This window comes from Drosophila gunungcola (assembly GCF_025200985.1).
Source record: "Drosophila gunungcola strain Sukarami chromosome 3L unlocalized genomic scaffold, Dgunungcola_SK_2 000003F, whole genome shotgun sequence".
In the NCBI taxonomy this organism is placed as follows: Eukaryota; Metazoa; Arthropoda; class Insecta; order Diptera; family Drosophilidae; genus Drosophila; species Drosophila gunungcola.
In genome coordinates, this window is record NW_026453179.1 from 2,641,306 (window position 1) to 2,662,470 (window position 21,165).

General features: G+C 48.9%; 2 protein-coding genes across 2 annotated transcripts in view; one reads left to right on the top strand and one right to left on the bottom strand.

Moving 5' to 3' along the window:
* The first annotated feature begins 2,323 nt into the window (after positions 1 to 2,323).
* LOC128258588 (isovaleryl-CoA dehydrogenase, mitochondrial) lies at positions 2,324 to 4,144 on the top strand. The gene is given in 3 exon segments (XM_052990291.1): positions 2,324 to 2,559; positions 2,562 to 2,739; positions 2,802 to 4,144. Coding segments are annotated over 3 exon segments (1,260 nt in total). The 5' UTR covers positions 2,324 to 2,399; the 3' UTR covers positions 3,724 to 4,144.
* A 181-nt stretch (positions 4,145 to 4,325) lies between these two features.
* Positions 4,326 to 21,165, bottom strand: part of LOC128258586 (talin-2) — a 30,739-nt gene continuing 13,899 nt past the window's right edge. The window contains 17 exon segments of the mRNA XM_052990289.1: positions 4,326 to 4,813; positions 4,874 to 5,463; positions 5,705 to 6,325; positions 6,327 to 6,377; positions 6,714 to 7,229; positions 7,311 to 7,427; positions 9,390 to 9,580; positions 9,648 to 13,356; positions 13,358 to 14,236; positions 14,300 to 14,416; positions 14,744 to 14,832; positions 15,245 to 15,333; positions 15,394 to 15,897; positions 15,959 to 16,037; positions 16,097 to 16,288; positions 16,347 to 16,745; positions 16,815 to 17,073. Coding sequence (XP_052846249.1) covers positions 4,555 to 4,813; positions 4,874 to 5,463; positions 5,705 to 6,325; positions 6,327 to 6,377; positions 6,714 to 7,229; positions 7,311 to 7,427; positions 9,390 to 9,580; positions 9,648 to 13,356; positions 13,358 to 14,236; positions 14,300 to 14,416; positions 14,744 to 14,832; positions 15,245 to 15,333; positions 15,394 to 15,897; positions 15,959 to 16,037; positions 16,097 to 16,288; positions 16,347 to 16,745; positions 16,815 to 16,950 — 8,538 coding nt within the window. The 5' untranslated portion in view covers positions 16,951 to 17,073 and the 3' untranslated portion in view covers positions 4,326 to 4,554.

Sequence of the window (21,165 nt, forward strand, 5' to 3'; positions counted from 1 at the left end):
TATTGTTTTATTTCTTTCCCGTAGAAACACTTATTAAGCAAATTAAAATTTATAACTAAACTTATACTATACCAATAATGGGTTGTAATTTAATGGCTTTGCTAAAAAGCAAGTTTTTGCCTTCCTCTTTTAGCTCAAAATCACCTTCATAATTTACTCTTTCATTTTTGGGAGACCTGAGATGTGATGCATTGACAAACTCCCCTTACAATCCCATGGAATTTCATCATAGTTCAAATAATGAAACTTTAAACTTATCTGGGGTGCATTAAACCATGATTACAATTATGAAACAGAAAGTTCATCAAAAGTTTTGTTCAGTGGACGCGACAAGTTCAAGTTGTTGAGTCGGCAGATTGCATGTTTTGTATTTCAGCCATGTTTATGAGGACCCTACACCCAGCAGAGTAACAGTCCAACAGCCCAGCAGTCGGGTTCAATTGCCGCACAACCAGCTGCCATCGGAGGAGATGCCTTTGTGGGCCACTAACAGTGGCAACTGCTGCTCATCAAGTTCATTCCACTTGGCATTAAGTGCGCCCGAACAACAAACATCCCAAGAATGCTGCAACAGACACTGACAGTGAGATCTGTTTATAGACCCGGTCGGCATTTAATTGCTGGGAAAGTGTACAGTGTTGCAGGGTGGAACGAATGTTGCGCCTTAGTTGATTACATAAAAAGTGATGGCATGGCCAGCGTTCAAGCCGTCCCCTGATTAATCAGGCAAAAAGCAAGTCATTAAATTGGCATTAGCCGAGGCAATTTGGCCAACACCAGGACATTCTACACACAGCTAACACAGGTGCAGTGAGTGGGATGAGTCTGAGAGTCGTGGATTAAAGAAAAACATGGAAAAGCGTGCTTGACACAACAGCAATAACATATCCAGATTCAGTTCCAAGGAAACCTACAATACGAACTGTTTCCTCATTGGGTTGAATTCTAGGTTGATTGACAGGATATTGAGGGCTGGGATCCTTGGCAACATTCACCCGGTTAGATGACATTAATCAAACGCACACACGTGAGCGGCTCCACCTACCAGGAGCGACTTATTTATGAGGACATTTATCGATTTGCCTGCCGAATTGTTCAATTATTTGGGCTACACCTGCCCCTCGAATACCGAAATAGACACCGAAACACCACTGCACATTCGGCTTTGCCTTTTCCTTTTCCTACCCCACGCCCATCAATTAATTATCCTTTTTAGCCTTCCGCTGGGCAACACACTTCCGTATCCGTATCCGAATCCGAATCCGGCTCGGAATTCGATATATCCGCCAGCAGGACAACGCACTGCGATGGACACCGACGACGGCACTGATGGCTTTTAGGCACGGTCGCCGCCGCCTTTACAATTCCATTTAGACCGAAACCGAAACTGACTGGTTGACTGGTGGCTCTGTTTATGTTTATCCCTGCGCCTGCACTGCCCTTTCATGTTGGTGTTGTTGTTGCTGTTGTTGTAGTTGTTGCTATTGTTGCCGGCATCGGCAGCGGTAGTCCGTCCTTCTGTCGTTGGTGAAACATGCGCACTGTTGGCTGTTGGGACTGTTGCCCACTGCAGGAATATCCTTTGATATGCAGGTCTAGGTGCTATTCTGTTGAACTGCTTCAGGATGGGAGATTACTTCTGGCAGTCACTGTTTGGTTGCTTCTAAGAACCATTGGAGAATCATGCGCACACGGAGGCGGTTTGTCTAAGAAATGGCGGGCGGATTTCAATTTTAAATCAAAATTGTAAGTAAATGTAATGTGTAATAACAATACCTTGGATTTTTGTTTTTATTCTGTGATTAAAAAATTTTGATTTCGACATTGAATGGGAAAATTTAACCAATTTAGATGATAACAGTGAATTGGCGGGAACTTTTGATTTTAAGTTTCAAAAAGAGCTAAAGGCAGATTCAATTGTTTTATTTTATGTTCAAGCTTGCTAATCTTATTTAAGTTATTATACAAAAGTAATACAAAAGTTTTGTTAAACTTAATTTAGACTTTTGAACATATATCAAATAATAAATTAAATTTAATACTCACAAAATTCATCAAATAAAAGTAATTAGACGAACACGATTTTTCCGTTTTATAGATCTAGGATTTCCGGAAAGTTTGGTTTATTTAATTATTATTATAAACATTTGGGAGTTCCGTTCAGATAATTTTATTATATATACCAATATATATTTCTTGATAAAAACAAAAATCCGTTGCTAAATATTGTTGGCGATCGTAACGGTTTTATTTATTATTCGACTTTACTCGCTGATCTCGCTGACGTTGCCATATGGGCCCCACTTGTTTGAATGCTACTCGCTGACTTTGTGGGCGAGTGCAAACAGCTGATCGGAGTTAGATAATAGTATATTGGCCCCCAAAAATCGAAGGACAACATGGCATTAAAATTTGTGGCCAAGTCATGCAGATCCTTGCTGCAACGTGGCGATCGTCCCTTGTCATGGACCCGCACACTCAGCCATTATCCCGTCAACGATGCCATGTTTGGTCTGGACGAGGATCGCCAGAAGTTGCGGGAGGTGGCATTTAACTTCTTCCAAAGGAACTGGCGCCCCTGGCCAAGGAGATCGATAAACTGGATAACTTCAAGGACATGCGTCCCTTTTGGAAGAAACTGGGCGATCTTGGCTTTCTGGGCATCACAGCAGAGCCAGACTTTGGAGGCACTGGGGGCAGCTACCTGGATCACTGCATCATCATGGAGGAGTTCTCGCGGTAAGCTATACCCCCATCCTCTGTCATACCCAAATAACAATCTTCAAATCCTTATATACCAGTGCGGCTGGTGGCGTGGCCCTGTCCTACGGAGCCCACTCCAATCTGTGCATCAATCAGCTGACCAAGAATGGCACTCCCGAGCAGAAGGAGAAGTACCTGCCAAAGTTGTGCAGCGGCGAGCACATTGGCGGACTGGCCATGTCCGAACCAGGAGCAGGATCCGATGTGGTGTCCATGAAGCTGCGTGCCGAACGCAAAGGAGACTACTATGTGCTGAACGGATCAAAGTTCTGGATCACAAACGGATCCGATGCGGACACACTGGTGGTCTATGCCAAGACAGGAGGCAGTGGAGTTCCGGGCAAGCACGGCATCACCGCCTTCATAGTGGAAACGGCCTGGGAAGGATTCAGTGTGGCCCAAAAACTGGACAAGATGGGCATGCGGGGCAGCAGCACCTGTGAGCTGGTCTTCCAGGATCTCAAGGTGCCGGCCAAGAATATTTTGGGCCAGGAAAACAAAGGTGTCTATGTGCTAATGTCGGGACTGGACTTGGAACGCCTGGTGCTGGCCGCCGGACCCGTGGGTCTGATGCAAGCCGCCTGCGACGTGTCGTTCGACTATGCCCACCAGCGCAAGCAGATGAACCAGCTGATTGGCGAGTTCCAGCTGCTCCAGGGCAAGATGGCTGATATGTACAGCACGCTGAGTGCCTGCAGAAGCTACCTCTACACGGTGGCCAGATCCTGCGATGCGGGCAGTCGCAGTTCCAAGGATTGCGCTGGGGTTATCCTCTACACCGCAGAGAAGGCCACCCAAGTGGCCCTCGACGCCATTCAGATCCTCGGTGGCAACGGCTACATCAACGATAATCCTACAGGTCGCATCCTGCGAGATGCTAAGCTGTACGAGATTGGCGCCGGCACCTCTGAGATCAGGCGCTGGCTCATTGGTCGCCAGCTGAACCAGGAGTACAAGTAGGATTCCAATGCAGTTCCAGAAATGCATTTATTGTACGACAACTATGGCAATGATGTGGACCAACTATATTACCTGACAGACTTAATGTTGCATTTATACTTTTTAATATGATTTGTGAAATCAGTACTTGTTATCAATGTTTACATGTGCCTTAATAAAAAATTTTTTCAAGACTCAAAACACATTTAACGCCTTGTTAAATTATTATTTTTTTTATTAATTTACAAAAAATACACAATTTAAATATGCAACTGCATACACGACTCGCATACGTACGTATATACAAAGAGAAATAAAAATTAACCGTAGAACATAGATTGACTATTCTACGTATCGTTGACAAAACAAGAGGTTTCTTACGTTAGAAAATAATATTCCATGTTTAGTGCACAGTAATAAATTGCATCGAAATAACAACAAAGTGAAGAACCAATTTTTGTAAGTGTTACGCTTATTAAGGGTTAATTGTAATTTCGTTGAATTTCAAGAGGTTCGCCCGATTGATTATGGCCTGCCCTCGCATCGTGTATCGATATATATTGGCAATTAAATGGCAGATAAGCACGTAGAACACAGATTTACGAAAACATAGAAGGGTCGAATAGCGATATTAGGTTGTTAATATTAGGCTGATTATATGGTATGGGTAGAGGCATATAGATGTAGTTTCGCTAGTGGCTAATTACAATTAATATTAAATTACTTCTATTAGTATGTGTACGGGTGTGTAAACGTTAAAAGCACTTTTGGCAAACATCGACATGCTCGTATGCTCGTGCCAAGCTAGAACATTTACTTAAGCAACTAGAATCGCTTCAACTGGAGTTGAGCCTAGTCCAATCGAAAACTATGCTTCTCCGTCTTGGTCTCCGACCGGGATTCCGTTGTTGTGGTGAAGGACTTGCGCTCCATCACGCGCTGTGTCATGGAGGTGAGTCGCTCCGAGCCCTGGTCCACAATGCTGATCTTGCCGCCATCGGTGTTGAGTGTCATCTGCGAGAAGCTCGACTCCAGGGGCTTGACCATGCCGAGTTCACTGCGGCTGCTGGTGGTGTTGTTGGCCGACTTGTCAAAGTTTCGCGTCTCATATCTGTGATTCGTTAACAAGAAATTAGCAAAAGCATAGAGATAGCTAAAGGTGCAAACCCACCTGGATGTGTATCCTTCGTAGTTTTGACCAGGATAGCCATTTCCGCCCGTTAGCTGCACTACGCCGCCCTGGCCAAAGGTCTTGTCGTGCAAATCCTGCACACACGCCTCCAGATTCCGGCTGGCTGTGGGCTTCTTTGGCACCGCCGGTGGAGATGAGTTAAGCGTTTTAATGCTCGTCGACGACTCAAAGCTTTGCTGGTAGTTGGGGTTAGTGGGTGTACCCGACGTGGTGGGTGCGGTGGTTAGGCCATTGCTGCCGCCCGGACTGCCCGGATAGGGTCTGGGCACGGCATTGGCTGTTAGCTTGGGATTAGGGCGGAAACTGTGACCCGACGTGGCGGTCTGCATGTTAGAAATGGTCGTGGACAGCGGTGGTGGCGGCGGCGGGAAGTCTCCGTTGGCGTCGTCCATATGCGGATAGTTGGACGGCGGGGGAGACACCGCTCCGGGGTGATGGAAGTGCTGCGGCTGCGGACTGGCATAGTTGTAGTGGTGCTTCTGCGGCTGCTGCTGCTGCTGGCCACCGGACAAGTAGCTCGGCGAGCTGGGCATTTCGCTGGAACCGTAGTAACCGCTGCGACCCAAAGTCTGTTAGGGTTAGGGGTTAGAGAAGAGAAAAGAGATACTGCCGGTTAGACTGGTTACGTGTTAGATTGGCTAAGCCCCAAGCCCACACCAAATTAGAATTAGACTACTTGAAACAAAGAAAATGGTGCCTCAATTTTGCCATCGATCTCAATGCCAATTTTCTTTCGCCGGTGCGTTCGCAAACTAAATACAAACTCTAACAAATTGGGGGGGGTGGTAAATGGAAAAACGTGTCTCATACATTGTTCTGGCTCTTGTTGAGCGTTCCGTAGGAGTACTCGGGTTCACTCTCGTCCGTGGTGAATCCCTGGCCGTTCTTGCCGTAGCGCTTGGCCTGGCGCACATACTTCAGCCGCTCGCGCGCCTCCGCCAGCTCCTTCTCCTTGCGCAGCACAGCGGATCGGGCGTTGATCTCCTGCGCCATGCCGTCCACCATCGACGTGTTGATGCGCAGCGAGTGCTCCTCCTCCGCCTCCAGGCCCTGTTGGGCGGCCTGCACCAGGTTGTCGGTGGACTTGATCACCGAGTTGCCGGCGGCCTGCAAACGACGTCCGGCCTCCGAGTTGGGATTCGACTTCACCTTGCAGGCAATCAGCAGTTGGGCCGTGGAAGCGGCCACCTGCTTGGCCGTCGAGATGAGCATCTCCTCGGTGCCCACGCCGCGCACCAGGTTCTGGGCGGCCTCCACCAGGCTGTGCGTGGCGGCAGCCACGAGGCGAGCGGCCGACACTAGACCCTCGGACCACTGGCCATCCACGGAGCTCGTCAGCGGACGATGGGCCACCTTGCCCGTGTCGATGAGTTCCCGCTGGGCGGCGTTTGCTGCTCGCACCAGAGCAGCCGAGGCTGCCATGATGCCCTTTCGCGGCCTCCAGGATCATTTCGTCAAACTTCATGTTCTCATCGAGCTCGATCTGTGGGGGAGAAAAATCAAAGGCGGATTGCCATTAGAAACTGGACTCAACTGGACAATAAAAGCAATGAACAATCAATCACCAGGCGGTTTTAGTCGAGGTCTCGAGCTGAGTGTTTTAGTAGATTGGCGAGGGTCACAGTAATAATATGTTTGATTCCTGGGTGAACTTTTGAATGAAACAACCAAGAATATCAAACATATCTCACTGGAACCATCAATTAGTTTGTTTTGAAGGACTAGTTAGGGGAAAAATCAAGCACCGCTTACAGACTAAGATGAGTTAGTTATCCTTTACCATTTATAGCAATGAAGGAAATATAAAAACGAAACCCACCTTGACATCTGCCTGGCGACGTGGACGCAGTGAGGCCAGCTTCTTGGCCGCCGCATCGATGGAGGCAGCGGCGCCCAGCAGTTCGTTCTCCGCGATGACCGTGGGATCCTCGGGATCGATCCAATCGGAGCCCTTGAGCAGCCTGGCCATGGCCACCAGGTCGGTGACGCACTTGGCCACGCGACGCGACAAGTGCATGCGATCGTCGGCACTGCAGCTGTGCAGGATGCCACTGAGCAGGTCGCGGTAAGACTCGCCCACCGCAGTGCCCGCCTCCAGAGTGCGCGATCTCAGCTCCTCCGTTTCGGCACAGTTCCAGGCCACCGAGCGGCAAACGATCAGCATGTCGGAGATGGCACGGCGTCCAAGGTTGGCGGCCGACACGATGTCGGCCTGCAGATTGGAGGTTCCGGCCGCAACGGCCTTGGCTGTGGCCGCCGTCACATTCATGGTCACTCGGATCAGTTCCTCGGGGCCCACCTGGGTATTGCCCACCGGTGGTGTGGTGTGCATGGCCTGCAAGACAAGGAAATTAAGGAGTTAATAGATGATTCCTAAGCTGAGTCTTCTGGAACAGGAAATCTTTTAGAAACTTACCCGAATCTCCTGGGAGATGGCTTCCACGGTGGCCTCCATGGCGCGAGTTCCGCGCGTATGCTCATCCTCCACAGCCTTCACAGTCTTCAGCAGCGAGGACACATTTAGCACCATCACCTATTTGTTTTCGAATGTAAAGTTTTTCGTTTTTTTTTTGGGAGCAGAGCAGAAATGTTGATGATTATTGTTTGTTTAGAAAAGTAGAGGATTGGAGAGAGTTACTTATAGATAGCAAGTTGTCTAAGTATACAAACTACTCTACCACTATGATATACTACTGCTACTACAACATTCTAAATGGCTTTGGCACTCTTACAAATCAATATAAAACTTAATTAAAGTCAAATGATATTCCAATTGGTTTTTTATTATACGCATAAGTAATAAGAATTATTTTAAAAATGACTTGGTAACATTGAGAAGAGATAAATGGGAACTTCTAGGCGCCAGGTAAGCTTTTTTGTTTGTTTAAAAATTCAGAGGATTCAATTCAAGAGGACTCCATTTTCGTTGCTCTTCCCAGCACTTAAAAGTTCTCTTACAATCAGTTTGAATTTAATTTCTCGAGTGGCGAAAATAATGTTTCAATGTGCAAAATGGACTAATGCATATAGAATTTCGTCGCAGAATTTCAGTTGGCCATGATGTCGATGCTGATGCTGCTGCTGCTGAGGAGGATGTGGCTGCCACTTCGCATTTCTGACTGTGGGTTAGTTTCTGAATGGCCATTGTGGTGTGCAGCTGCTTGGCAAACATCTTGAAGCGTCTGCTTATTTTTTCATTTTTGGATTTTTTTGTTTCGATTTGTAAATGCATACACATGTATAAATATGCGGATGAATGGAGTTTTTGGTTTGATATCGATTTGATAGCAGATTGTTTCCCACAGCGAGCGCAGCGCATGAAGAGAAGGAGGAGCGTGGAGCGGTTTGAATTCGATTTGCATTTTTGTACAGTTCATGAGTGGTATTTTTTGTTTCGTTTGTTTGTTTGTTTGGTGTGTGTTTTTGTGGGAAAAAAGAAGAGCAGATACGTCGAAGGCGTACAACGAATTAGCAAAACGAAAAAACGTACATCAATTTATGGATTTTCCCATTTGGTTTCTTTTTACAAACGTTGGAAGTGGTGGTTGTGGTTGGCTGGGTGTATGGGTGTTTGGGAAGGGTGGGTGTTTGGGTGGGTGGGGTGCGTCGGTTGTTGAGAGAGCGCAGCAAGCAGAGCCGGAGGGGATGGTACGGGCATGACCACTGGGTTAGAGCTGGGCCAGAAGAAGGGTGTTTGCCGCCGTTGCCGTCAGGGAAATAAGTCGAGTAGTGGGCGTTTTTCATGGGTGCGTTCGGGTTCGGTTAAACATTGATAACATTAATAACATTAAAGCAACAGCAACGACAACACAGAGTGGCGGCAGAAGCTTTAAGGGGAGCAGGATGCGAGAGTGACGCATTTCAGTTGCACCGCTTTAAAACATATATCAGTCAGCAGCAGCAGAGTTTTTTTTTGCTGGGTTAATCCAAATATACACAGATACATTTATGTGGTGGGTTTTTATTTTGGGGGAGCGGACATGTGAATTTCCTTTCTTTTTTTTTTAAATGTATGGGTAGATGAGTGCCAAAGCCATTTGATGTTTATTTATGTTGATTTTTTCAATATGCCACAAACAACATTTATGTATGCGCTTTACATATTATGCATGGAAGAAAATATATTATTAAAGAAATAATAAATAAAGTTGAATCTTTAAATGCTATCATAATAGTCCGTATTCAGTTGTATTCTTTTTAAATTTGCTATAAAATTTAGGAGCAAACCATAACCACGTTGAGTCAGTTACAATTTGGTGAGTGAGGATAAGAAAAACTAAAACAGAGTAATTCTCTTAACTGCATTAAAAAGAGCATGGTACTCGGAGATAAGCTTATATCAGTTAAGAAAATTAGCCTGCTTATACTAAAAGCCACAACAACGAAAGCCTTTTAGCAAGAGATTAAAAAAACTACGTAAGACTAAGAGAAAGAGAGTGAGAGAGAGAGAGAGAGAAAGGCAGAGGGGAAAGTAAGTGGGAAAGTAGGTGCTTACCCTGGCGCTCTCCTTAAGATCCTGCATCGAGGGATCGTTGATGGACTTGCCAGAGGCCAGTTTGGTGCAGTTAATCAAGTCACCCAGGGCCGAGGCCACATCCTTGACGGCATTGATGACCATGACCTGGGAATCGGGTTGCGAGGATCCCAGCGAGCAGGCTCCCCGCTTCACTGCCTCAGCCAATTGAGCTAAATTGGCAAAAAGAAATGGGATTAGTTAGTTTCTGTTCATAGATTTCCTTTAATTACAACTCACTTATGGTTGAGACCGCGTTCTGAGCTGCATTGGCCAGCTGATCCTGGGTGCCAGCCGCTCCGGTCACCAGCACCTTGGTGTCCTCCACCAGGGCCTTTGCCGTCTGCAGGATGTGCTCGCGATGGTCGGCAAAGCTGCCATCCCCGTCCGAGTGCAGAGTGCCCGCGGTGGCGAACATAATGGTTGTGTCCAGGTCGCCGATGATTCCCGACACCGTGTGGGCGGCATTGATGCAGGCCTGGGTGCCTCGGGATCCCGCCTGCAGGGCGGCCAGCACTTGGGCCACCTTCTCGGACACCTCGCGAGCACTGCGCGCAATGTCCTTCTGGGCACTCATATCGTTGGGTCGTGCTCCGCCCGCCGACGACTGGATCATCGAGCTGACCGAGCGACCCAGGTCGATGACCGTGGTGCGGATGCGCATGGCCACGTCCGGCGAGGAGGTGGTGGTGCTCGCACCCACCGAGTCCTGGGTCAGCTGCTGATAGTGCTGGGTCATGTCCACGGCCAGTTGGGGCAAAGCGGCCGGCTCCACGCTGCTCTTCGCGTTCATCTCGTTGGCCAGGCTGGCGATCTCCTTGGCCCGCGCCACCATGCGCGTCTGGTAGTCCACAAAGGTGTCCGAGTAGGAGGCGTTCAGCAGGGACTGCCGCTTGTCGGTCAGCCGGGTGATGGACCGGTTGATCTGCTCCATCAGTCCCGTCACGATGCCCGTCTCCGCGCTGATCTTCTCCACGGTCTGCTGCAGCTCCTGGATGGCCTCCCTGGTGCCATCGATGGCCTCGTCCAGTCGCGGATGGGCCTGAGTGGCTCTCGGATTGCCAGCCGAGTCCTTGGCCGACTGCACCAGCGTGATGGCACTCTCCACCACCGAACGCGTCTGCTGGATCAGCGACATCTGCTGCTGGCTGTGCACAATGTGGGTGCAGGCTCCGATCGCCCCGTTCACCATGGGCACCACATAGCGCGAGATCTCGCCCACGGCGTGACCCAGCTGCTCGGCATTGTTCTTGCCGGCCACCCGAATGGGTTCCAGTTTGTCCACCAGCTCGGAGGCAGAGTTCATCGTCTGCCCACTGAATCCGTGCAGGTTGTTATCCCGACGCTGGCTGAGACCCTGGGCATTGACGGCCAGCGCACAGCTGTCCAGCTCCCGGGTGCAGGTGCCCAGTGTGTGGAGCACCTGCTCGCACTGGGCCTGTCCGGGCGCCTTGTCGCGAATGTTGTCCACTAGTCGCTTCACCGACTCCGAAACCGGCGTGGAGTGCATCGAGAGCTGCTGCCACACGGGCGGATTGTCGGGGGACAGGGCCAGCGACTTGGCCGCCTTGACCATCTCCACGACGCCGTCAATCACACCGCGTCCCGCCTGGATGACTGGCTCCTGGGCCTTCCTGCCCTCCGCCGATATCTTGGCTGGCACCGAACTGAACTCCGGACTGGAGGCATACTGGCGCACCGCCTTCACGGCCTCCAGGAGGGGATCCACCAGACGCTCGCGACTGCCGCTGGCTGGCTGCTCCTCAATGGCCTTGATGGCCTGCACCAGGTCCGAGGTGGCCGTGGCCACCTGCTTGGCCAGCACAATGAACTCGTTCTTGGCCACCGGGTTCGAGGTGTTCATCGAGGCCTGGCGGCAAATGGAGCACAGGTAGCTGGTGTGCTTGGCAATCACGGTGAGGGCCGAGATCATCTGCGGCTTGGTCGACTGCTGGCTGCTCACAATGTCGCAGTGCTGCCGGATGCCCTGGTAGGCCCAGGTCAGCTGGGCCTGATCAATGATTCCCGGCCTGCCGGCCACACTCGACGGATGCGAGACGCCTATCAAGTAGGCCGCCTGCGAGGAGCTCTCTATCAGGCCCTGGATGGAGTCGTTCACGTTGTTCACCGACTGGCTGAACTCCACATGCTGCGACTGCTTGGCATTGTTGATCATTTCGGAGATGGCGTAGCCCAAGTTGCGCGACTTCCCAGTGGCCTGCTCCACGCAATCGAAGTAGCCCAGCTCGTTGATGGGCTCGTGCGGGTAGTCGAGCATGAGGCGCAGGGCTTCAATGTTGCGCATGGCATTGTCGCACTCCTTCTGCCCGGGAGCGGACTGGATGCTGGCATCCACCAACTGATTGATGCTCTCGGTGACGCCGCGCGCAGCGGCGTGCAGCAGGTTCTTGGCATTCGGCTGGCCCGGATCGGCGGCAATCGACTTGGCCGTCGAGAGCAGGGAGCACGACTGGGTGGACACATGGCGCAGCGACTCGATCATCTGGGAGCGCACCTCCTCCTCCTGTGTCTGGCCGGCCATCTCCATGCTGACGGACAGCAGGTCCCGGTAGTTGGCCGCAAAGTTCTGGCTGCTCTCGGCCAGCAGAGCTGGCGAGGCGTACGAGACCACTATCTGGCCACCCGAGCTGCTCAGCTGCTCCGCCACTTGCTTCAGCTCCGACTGCAGCGTGGCATAGGGACGGCCCGAGGGCGGGAACTCGCTCATCGACAGGATCTCACTCAGATCGCTGACGTTTCTCAGGGCCACATCCACCTCACGCTGTCCGGGAATGCAGTCCACGGTGGCGGACAGGGCTCCGGTCACCTCCCTGCCGGCTTGGGTCAGGGCCTCCGGGTTGGACACTCCCTGCAGCGTGCGCTGCGCCTGCTCGATGAGGCGCGCCGAGCTGGTGACCACATCATCCGCACAGTCGATAATGGCCGGATTCTGGGTGGTGGCCGCCACTCCGTGCACGCTCCTGGTGAAGTCGCCCAGGGCCAGGGCAGTGTCGCGGCCCGCGGCTCCCGCATAGCTGCGCTGGTTGTGCAGCACCGAGGACAGCAGCTGGCTCAGAGCGATGCCTACATTCTTGGCCGACTTGCGCAGCTCATCGGCTGTGCTCTCCACGCTCTGTCCCGGCAGCGGACGCAGTTGGCCGGCCACAGCCGCCTGGCGAGTATCGTCTAGCACGTCGTGCAGCTTGCGCACCTCCTCCAGGGCCGACTCCAGTTCCTGGCCGCCACAGGCATCGCGTGCCCGCTGGGCCACCGAGTGCAGCTCAGAGACACACTGTCCCAAGTGCAGGGCACCCTTGGACAGCTGGGTGGCCGATGGAATGTCGGTGACCGTGGGCTGCAGGGCCCTCGAAGATTTGGACACCTGCAGCGCCGGCTCCACGAACTGTTCGGCCGCTTCGATGAGATTCAGCTGGGCATTGGGATCGTCGGGCTGGGCACGGGTGGTCTTCAGCGATGTGACCAGTCGCGGAATGGTGTCCGCCACCCGCTTGCAGTCCTGCAGCAGCGTCTCCTTGGTCTGGTGGTCCTGGCTGTGCTGCACCGCATTCTGGGCCGCCGAGATGCACTGGGTGGCCGCTGAGGCCGCCTGCTTGGAGCAAAACTCCAGGCGCTGGATGAGTCCGCGCTTCATAGCCGGCGTATTGGCCGCCGTGGTGGTGATCTCGCGCAGCTCCTCCGCCGCCCTACGCAGAGCGTTCTGGTTGTCCGAGCTCTGGGGATTCGAGGAGCAGAGTCGGGCGGCCTCCACCAGCTTTGCGGTGGCATCGGCCAGCTGCTTGGCGGCGGACAGCAGATGCCGCTTCATGTCCGCATCCTGCTGCTGGTCCGCCTCGCCCTTGATGCTCTGGATCAGCTGGGCGGTGGTCTGGCCCAGGGTGCGGGCATGCCGCACCATTTCCTGCGGATCGTGGGTGGACACCAGAATGTCCTGTGCCGATGATCACGTTCTCCACGGGACTCAGCTCGGTGCTGGTGCGATTGGCGTGCTCCCTGGTGCTCAGCTTCACGTGCTCCAGCATGGCGGTGAGACTCTTGGACACATCTCGGGCGGCGGCCAGCAAATCGGCCTTCAGCTTGGGGTCGTTGCTGGCCTCGTTGCATACTTCGCACAGCGAGTTGACGGCTCTGGCCACGTTCCTGGCGGCCGCCTCCAGTTGCTCCCGACAAGCGGCGTTGTGCAGCGTGGGGGCGACGACCTTGGCACAGGCCACCAACTGGCTGGTGGCCAGAGCACACTGACTGGCGGCGCCAATCACCCGGTTCCTGGCCTGCTCATCCTCGCAGTTGGCGGCAATGTTCTTGGCGCGCAGCACAAGGGCGGCGGTGGTGTTGGCCACCGCCTTGGCCAGAGCCAGGAGCATGTCGTGGAGGTCACGGTTCTCGGGCACCTCCTCCTCCGCAATGGTGCTCAACACTTGGGTGGTGGCCTCGCCCACTCGGTTGGCTGCATTGATCAAGTGTTGCGGCGGCTCCTTGCTCTCCGGCTCGGCTGCCTTGAGGAGATCACTGAAGGCGTTGCACAGATTGCGGGCAGCCTCCAGCAGTTGGTCCCCATTCGAATCGTTCTCCATCAGGGCGGCAATCAGACGCACCTCCTTGGTAACCTCCGGAATGGTTTGGGCAATCTGGGAGACAGACGCAGAAATGGCCTCCGTATCCACCTCATCCGGATGCGAGGCTGTGATGATTTGGGCCGTGGCAGCGCTCATGGCGGCCACATGACTGCTCACCGCCTGCTTCGAAGTGTCCAAAGTATTCTCTCGCCACTCAATGGAACGCAAATCGCTGCCCAGCTCCTGAATGGGTGCCTGCAAGGGGAATTCACTTAAGATCAGTTAACTAATCCTCCAGGGGAAGTACTCAAATCTCACCTTGGTGCGCAGCTCTTCGTCAGCGCGAATCAAGACATCCTGGCCAGCGGATATGTAGCCCAGCAGCGCACGCTGTGGCTCCGTCAGATTCACAGAACTAATGCGAACTTCCTTAGTCTAAAGGGACACATTAAGGTAAACAAGTTAATATTTCGGTTTGCCAAAGGTTTGCTCTCCAGCAGATTGCATACTTTGTAAAACATTGGATGACCACTGGCTTTATTCAGAGATAGCCGCATGTCAGTAGAAAGAGATTAGAGAATGCTTCATGTTAGTTTGCTTCGGATGAGGTGGGTTAATAGTTTTGGTTTGGATTCAGTTGTTATGCTAGGAATACGAGTAAGTGCAGTGACAACTCAAGCAAAAAGCGCGTGAAATCAAATGATTAACTGAGTGGAAATGAGTGGGGTTAGTGGGAGATGACTGGGCAGGGGGTCAACTCACCGAGGGCGGCTGGTGGGCATGGTTCACCTGGCCGACGAAGGCACCATACTGCACGGTCTGCACTTCGTTCTGCATAAATGAGCGCTCGCCTATGGTTGAATTCATCGAAAGGGAATTCAAAGGGGTTTGGGAAAAAAATAAAAACATAAGTTAGCATATACAAGAAAAGCAATTAAAAAATACATCAAGCAAATAGCTAAATTATTTTGTCGATGTTTTCTTCTTAAAACAAATATATGAAAACAACCGTCTCTTAACCTTTTAGTGTCATAGTTTTAAAAGGTTTAGACTCAAAGGATCAATTAAATAAAAGTAAGGCGTTTTTGTCTTCTTCACAATAAAATGTGTCATACTAATTAGTCTTGAACTATAATATTCAATGAAACCATTTCTTATTTTGTTTGTTTTGTAAAACATAGTTTCTTTCATGTTCAAATAATAAACCAAAACTTAATAAATACAGAAAGCTAAAGTGCTTAATTTAATGTGAATAAATCTTACCATCATAGGGGCGCATTATGCCCGGATGAGCCAAGCTCTCCACATTGAGTTGCTCCATGCGATTAGTTTCGTGTTGCAAGAAGGTGGCCCTATGAACAAACAATAAATGATTAAAACTTAGATGTTGATATTAAATATCTTTAACTTACTTGGAAGGTGCCACTGACTCCTCCACCATGGTGGAACCCTCATCGCCCTCGATTCCAAAGTGATCCTTGGTCTGTTTTTTCTTCAGGATAATATCAATATAGCCAGCAATGAGCTGGACAATCTGCTCGGCCTCCGTCGTCTGCACCGAGTAGTACTGATTGGCGTAGTCGCCAAAGTCCAGGGTGAAGGTGTTTGGCGAGGCGCCCCAACGTCGCACTGTGGTCAAGGGCCACGAGATGAGAATCTCTTTGGTGCGCTCGTCCAGACGCAGCACCGAGTCCTTGGTCACGCCCAACAGACGGGGCACCAGCTTGTTCTTGCCATTCATCTTCTCCTTGACCAGAAAGAAGGTAACGCCATAGGTGGGCAACTCCCGGGCGGTCTTGGTGTACAGTACTTTGGCGTTGATTTCGGAAAGTTCCGTGTGCTTGCGGTGCTCCGCAAAGACTTTCTTCTCAATTCCCTTGACGCGCACATAGGACTGGGGCAGAAAGTCCTTCAAACTAGTAGACAGATTTTAAAGAAGTCAGTTAATGTTACACACATATAATAAATGCAGCTTACTCTAGAAATCCGGGCTTGTGCTTGGCCTCATTGTGCGGTCCGAATTGAATATGCACTTGGATACCAGCGAACTCGCAAGCTGGGAATTTAAAACACTATTAATGGGGTTTCTTAAGAGGCTTAGAACACTTGACCCACCTTTATCGTGGGTCACAGGATGCGTGCCATCCAGAATGGCGTCCCTGGCCTGCACATACAGCAAATTCAATTGCACGGGGTCTCGAGAATCGATGTTTTGGTCCGAGAAGAAGAAGCGACGGCGCAGCAAAACAGTCTCTGCCTCGTCAATGCCCTGCTCCCTTAACGTGCGACTCACATCCACCCAGTTCACTGGAAGTATAACGTTGTTTTAATACCTAAACTTCAAGTGACTTTACCATTAACTTACTCTCATCATCCGTCTTCAGTTTCTTGCGCAAACTCTCCATTTTGGCATCGCGATCCTTCTCCATAATCTTGCGCTTGAGTGTCAAGGTGCCAAACTTGTTGTCCGGCAGATTCTCGTTCTGCGCCTCGTTGTCCTCGCGCACCAATCCGTATTCCTCGTGATTGGTGATGCCGATCTTGGTGCAGATGACCACCATGAGCTGCGACACCGGCTGGGAGTCGTCCACCAGAATGGTCTTCACAGCTCCGTCCAGCATGCGAACGCGCAGGGTGCGCAGCTTGCGGCGGTACTCCAGCGTGTCCTGGTTGTGCAGAATGTAGTAGCCCAGGGTACGTCCGGCTTCCAACCAAACGCCCTGCTGGTTCTGCTCGTCCGAAATGAACAGGCCATATTCGCTAGCTGTTATACAAGGGGGAAATGTTTTATTTAAAAGGAGATTTGCTTAAGATATTTAAAGGGTGTACGTACGTTGTCCTTGCACTGCCTCGGCGAACTTATCGCGGATGACCTTGCAGGCATCGAAGACTGTGGTGTTGGGCTGGAACTGTATGGTCTTGGTCACCCGACCACCTTCCAGTTGGATGCGCAGCGATAGCGTGGACATCCTGGCGTCGTCTTTGCTGCTTCACTTCGACTCTCTCTGCTCCTTTTTCTCTACTCCTCTCTCCTCCGCCTCGTCGTCGTTTCCTTGGGTAAGCTTCCAAGGATGTGGAAAATGAAAAAGGCACTGCAATAGGAGAGTAGCAAAATTAAGGATTAAAAGCCGTTTTTGAGTACTAAAATCACTAAGGTCTTATGGGGGATGAACCCTGTTTATGTTTTTGCTTAAATAAGTGAGTTAGAGATAAAAGACTCTAAACAATATTCCCTTTTTTGACCGAATAATTTATTTCCATCTGTCTTGTCTAAAAATAATTTTCTCATTTAAGCATTCAACCAATTTTTCATTGGAAAGAAAGTGGAATTTATCAAAGTAATGTATTGCTATACACTTTATGCTATTTGGGGTTAAAGACCCATTGTAAAATATAGCTATATTCCAATTTGGAGATAAAAGAACCTAGAAAATATTAATTTTTTGAAGAAATAAACTGTTTAAATCGTTCTTGTCCAAAAAGAGGTAATATAAAACTAATTTAATCGTTTAAACATTCCTAGTTTATAAAACCTTTCAGGGTTTAACGAAGTTTTCTTTGGAATGAAAGTGGAGTTTATTAAAGTAATGTTTTGCTATACAATTATATGGTATTTAGGGTTACAGACCCATAAAAAATATAGTAATATCCCAATTGAATGTACTTAAGAGGACAAACTGAAAGTGGAAAACAATAACCAGAAAAGCTGAAACCAGAAACTCTGAGCTGGAAACCGTGAACCAGCGACCGAGGCCGACACCAAAACCGAAACCACCCCCAAAGGATATCTTCCGGCGGAGGAGCAGGGGCGGTGGCGATGGCAGCCACCACCCAAAACGCAGACGACCGATAAAATTGCTGATGAAAATCTTCTCCAGAAACATACACACACACACACACATACGGATGCAATGTTCACACAAACAGGGGAGAGGGCAAAACAGGACACTTGAGTTGCCAAATCAAAGCCTGAAAGCCCATTGTAGTTGCCTTCTGGGGTAGCAAAGTAAGCCCACTCTGGCGACATCTCCAACTCTCTCCGTCCTCCACTCCACTCCACTCTCCACTCTCTCCATTATTAGGCTTTGGATTTTAAGCCAAGAAGTTCCCTTAATAATGCCATTCTCCATCCCCGAAAAGCGGGCGTAATTGATTTTCTGTCGCCCGCCTTTCGATCCTGCCAACGTACAAAGACAAAAGCTGCCTCTAAGTGTGTCAGAGTTCGGGTGGAAAATCGCTGCCATTATTGTTTTCTCTAGCATGCAAAAATCAATAATTTACACAAATGTTTTGTTTTTTCTTTCTTTTTCTTTTTTTTTTGTGGGAGAACACACACACAAACAGGGAAAGAGCAAGAGGAAGCACTTGAAATTTCCGGCAGACGACACACACAGAATCACAAATAAACTTTCACAATTACTTTTTTGATTAGGACCACAGAACAACGGTTCCATATGGCGGCTGTGGCTGTGACTGTGACTGTGGATGGCACCGATTGTCGGCATCCTGCGGCAGGAGCAGCACGTCTGCTTTCCACGGAATCTGGCACGAAAGTGATGAAAAGGCTGACTCAACGCTGCGGCTGAACCTGCGGCAGAGGGATGCTGCTCCGCCGACGTCGGCGTCAGCATCAGCGTCAGCATCCCTTTTTGGTGTCTAGGACATCCTGGTCTGGTCTGCTCTGGTGGTGGTAGGGGTTTGGGAAGAGAAAGTCGGGGAGAGCGCAGCAGAGAGCAGCGCCTGCGCAGTGCTTTCTTTGGAGAGCGAGAAATTTCAGACGAAAGGGTGCAGCCAGAGCAAAGTCACCCCGTCTGCGGCATTGGAGAGTTCTCTCTCACTCTCTCCCCTTTCGCACTTTCTGCCTTGGAGACCTGGTAGACTTTTCAGGGCGCCTGAGTGGCGCCAGCCGGCCAAAAAGTATCCGAATCCTGCGCAGCATCAGCCGGAAAATAAGGGTGGTGAATGGGGAAAACGGTGGCTAGAAACCTCTGCGTAATCCGATACTTATCTACAGTGCGCGACAGCAAAACAGGTTCAAATAGGAGCGAAGTGCTTAGAAAGGGCTTATTTGGCCCTCAAATAAACAAACGCGAATGGTGGAGTTTACAATTATAGCACTTTACTTTCTGTTTTTCTGTGGGTTTTATATCCCAAAAAAAGTTACATTTTCATGTTTTAAAAAAATGTTTGTATACCAAATCGGCCGATTTAAAAAATGATTTAAAAAAAAGATTTTTTTAGATTTAAAAAAAAAAACATTTTTAAAGAAGCCAATACAGCAAACATTAACAAAAAAAAACAATTCACATCCGTTTTTGGTTTTAAAAAATAACTAAGCTTTTTTGCTTAAAGCAGCAATGTCGTATTTTGGTTGTCTTTTACAAACTTAAATAAGTTTCTAGACACCATCTATCAACCATACTGAAAGTGAGTATTGTAACAAGATACAGCCCATTAATTCAATCAACATTATATTCCAAAAAAATAGGAATAGGAACTTCAACTACATGTTCCTACAGAGTAAACAAAAAAAAAATCGAGTAAGAAAGAAAAACTGTCAGAGTCACGTCAAGCAAATTGATAAAGGACAATGAATGGATAGATTTCTCCGAGCACAAAGACAAACAAGAAAATACATAGAGTCAGGCTAGTCTTTATCTAACTGAATGAGCCCTCTATTTAAACGGTATTGCATTCGCCGTCGGTCTTGTTTTGTAAAGCAACCACCGACAGCAAATTACAGATGGCTAATAAAACATAGTAATCAAGGAAATATTCGTTAATTTTAGTGCAAACTGAGCAGGCGGCGTGAAAAGGCGAATTTGGCCTGCGGCTGCCACGAATTTTCACAGTGGGCGCTTGGCCTAAGCTATTCCCTCCTCCTCCAACCGCCCGCACTGCGATGTCTCCTCCTCCCCAGTTGGCCACCAACCGATACCATCCGAATGCAAATGGAACCCATGCAAGGAGTCGGCGGTGGAGTCACTAATTGGCAACCACTTTCCATCCAGAAGTCACACTGAGCTGCTAATGGATGTAATTTACTGCCGACAACGTTTTTCTATGAGCACAACTAATTAATTGAGTGTGGACGTGGATCGCAAGGCGACTTGTGGATTTTAACATACAGGAGAACTTTTAAAGTATTCTTTTAAAAGATAGATTTTAACAAATTTTGAACTTAGCTAGTTTAAAAAAAAAAAACCTTTCAGTTGGTAATATGAAAAGTACCCATTTATAAATTTAAGTTTTTATAAGGGACTTAATTTTTGTTTAAATAGTTAATATAGAATTAGTTCATAAGTCCTTAAAGCAAAACAAAACCCCTTTTTAATATCAGAAATTTAAATTTAAATTTTAAATATTATTTAGTTCTTTTGTATAATTTTTGATCTAGAATTGTAATAAAATTCTTAAAACAAATAGAAACTCGTTTTAAAAAGTACCAGTGTAATATGTTTTCTTAAACAGAAAACGTTACTTCTGTAGGTTGATAAGTTCTACTTACTTTTCAAACACTTTGTAAAACTCATCTTGGGATCTTGCTTACAACGATGTTCTTTCGTAGATGTTAAAAAGTTTGTTTGTGGGTTGACGATCGAAAAACGTTAAGGCACAAAGCTTACGGTTACGGTTTTAGGGCTAAACGCTTATAAAGGCACGCTCGGGCGTAGTGTGTTTCTTTGTGTGTGGTGTTGGGTGTGTTTTTTGGTGTTTAACAAGATCTTTGCGATCGATCGGTTGACGTTGTCATCGAAAGGCATTACGGGGTGTCGAAAGGGGATTTTAAAAATCGTTGACTGCGACGGCAGCGCTGGGTCAGGTGAGTCCTGCGACTCCTGCGAGTCCTGCAGATCCTGCGGGGCAACTGCTCGACGAGCTGAGGCACGTTTGTGGTGTTGGCAACGGAGCGTACCGTTTTTGTACAAAATGTGTACGGAACCGAAACTGAATTTACAAATACTCAACACAAAACGATGGCAAAAACCGCTAACAATTTGGAAAATCTTAAAAAACGCGTATACATCATAATAACGTGGGAATTCTCAATGTTCTCAATTTTCGTTGGCTTTAACAAATAACGTTTAAAATTTTCGAGTTCTCTAGTGTAAAAGCTTTCTTGGTGTAAATTGTGTAAAGTATATATAAACGTCTGACTTTTGTGTATATATTTTTAAAAACGT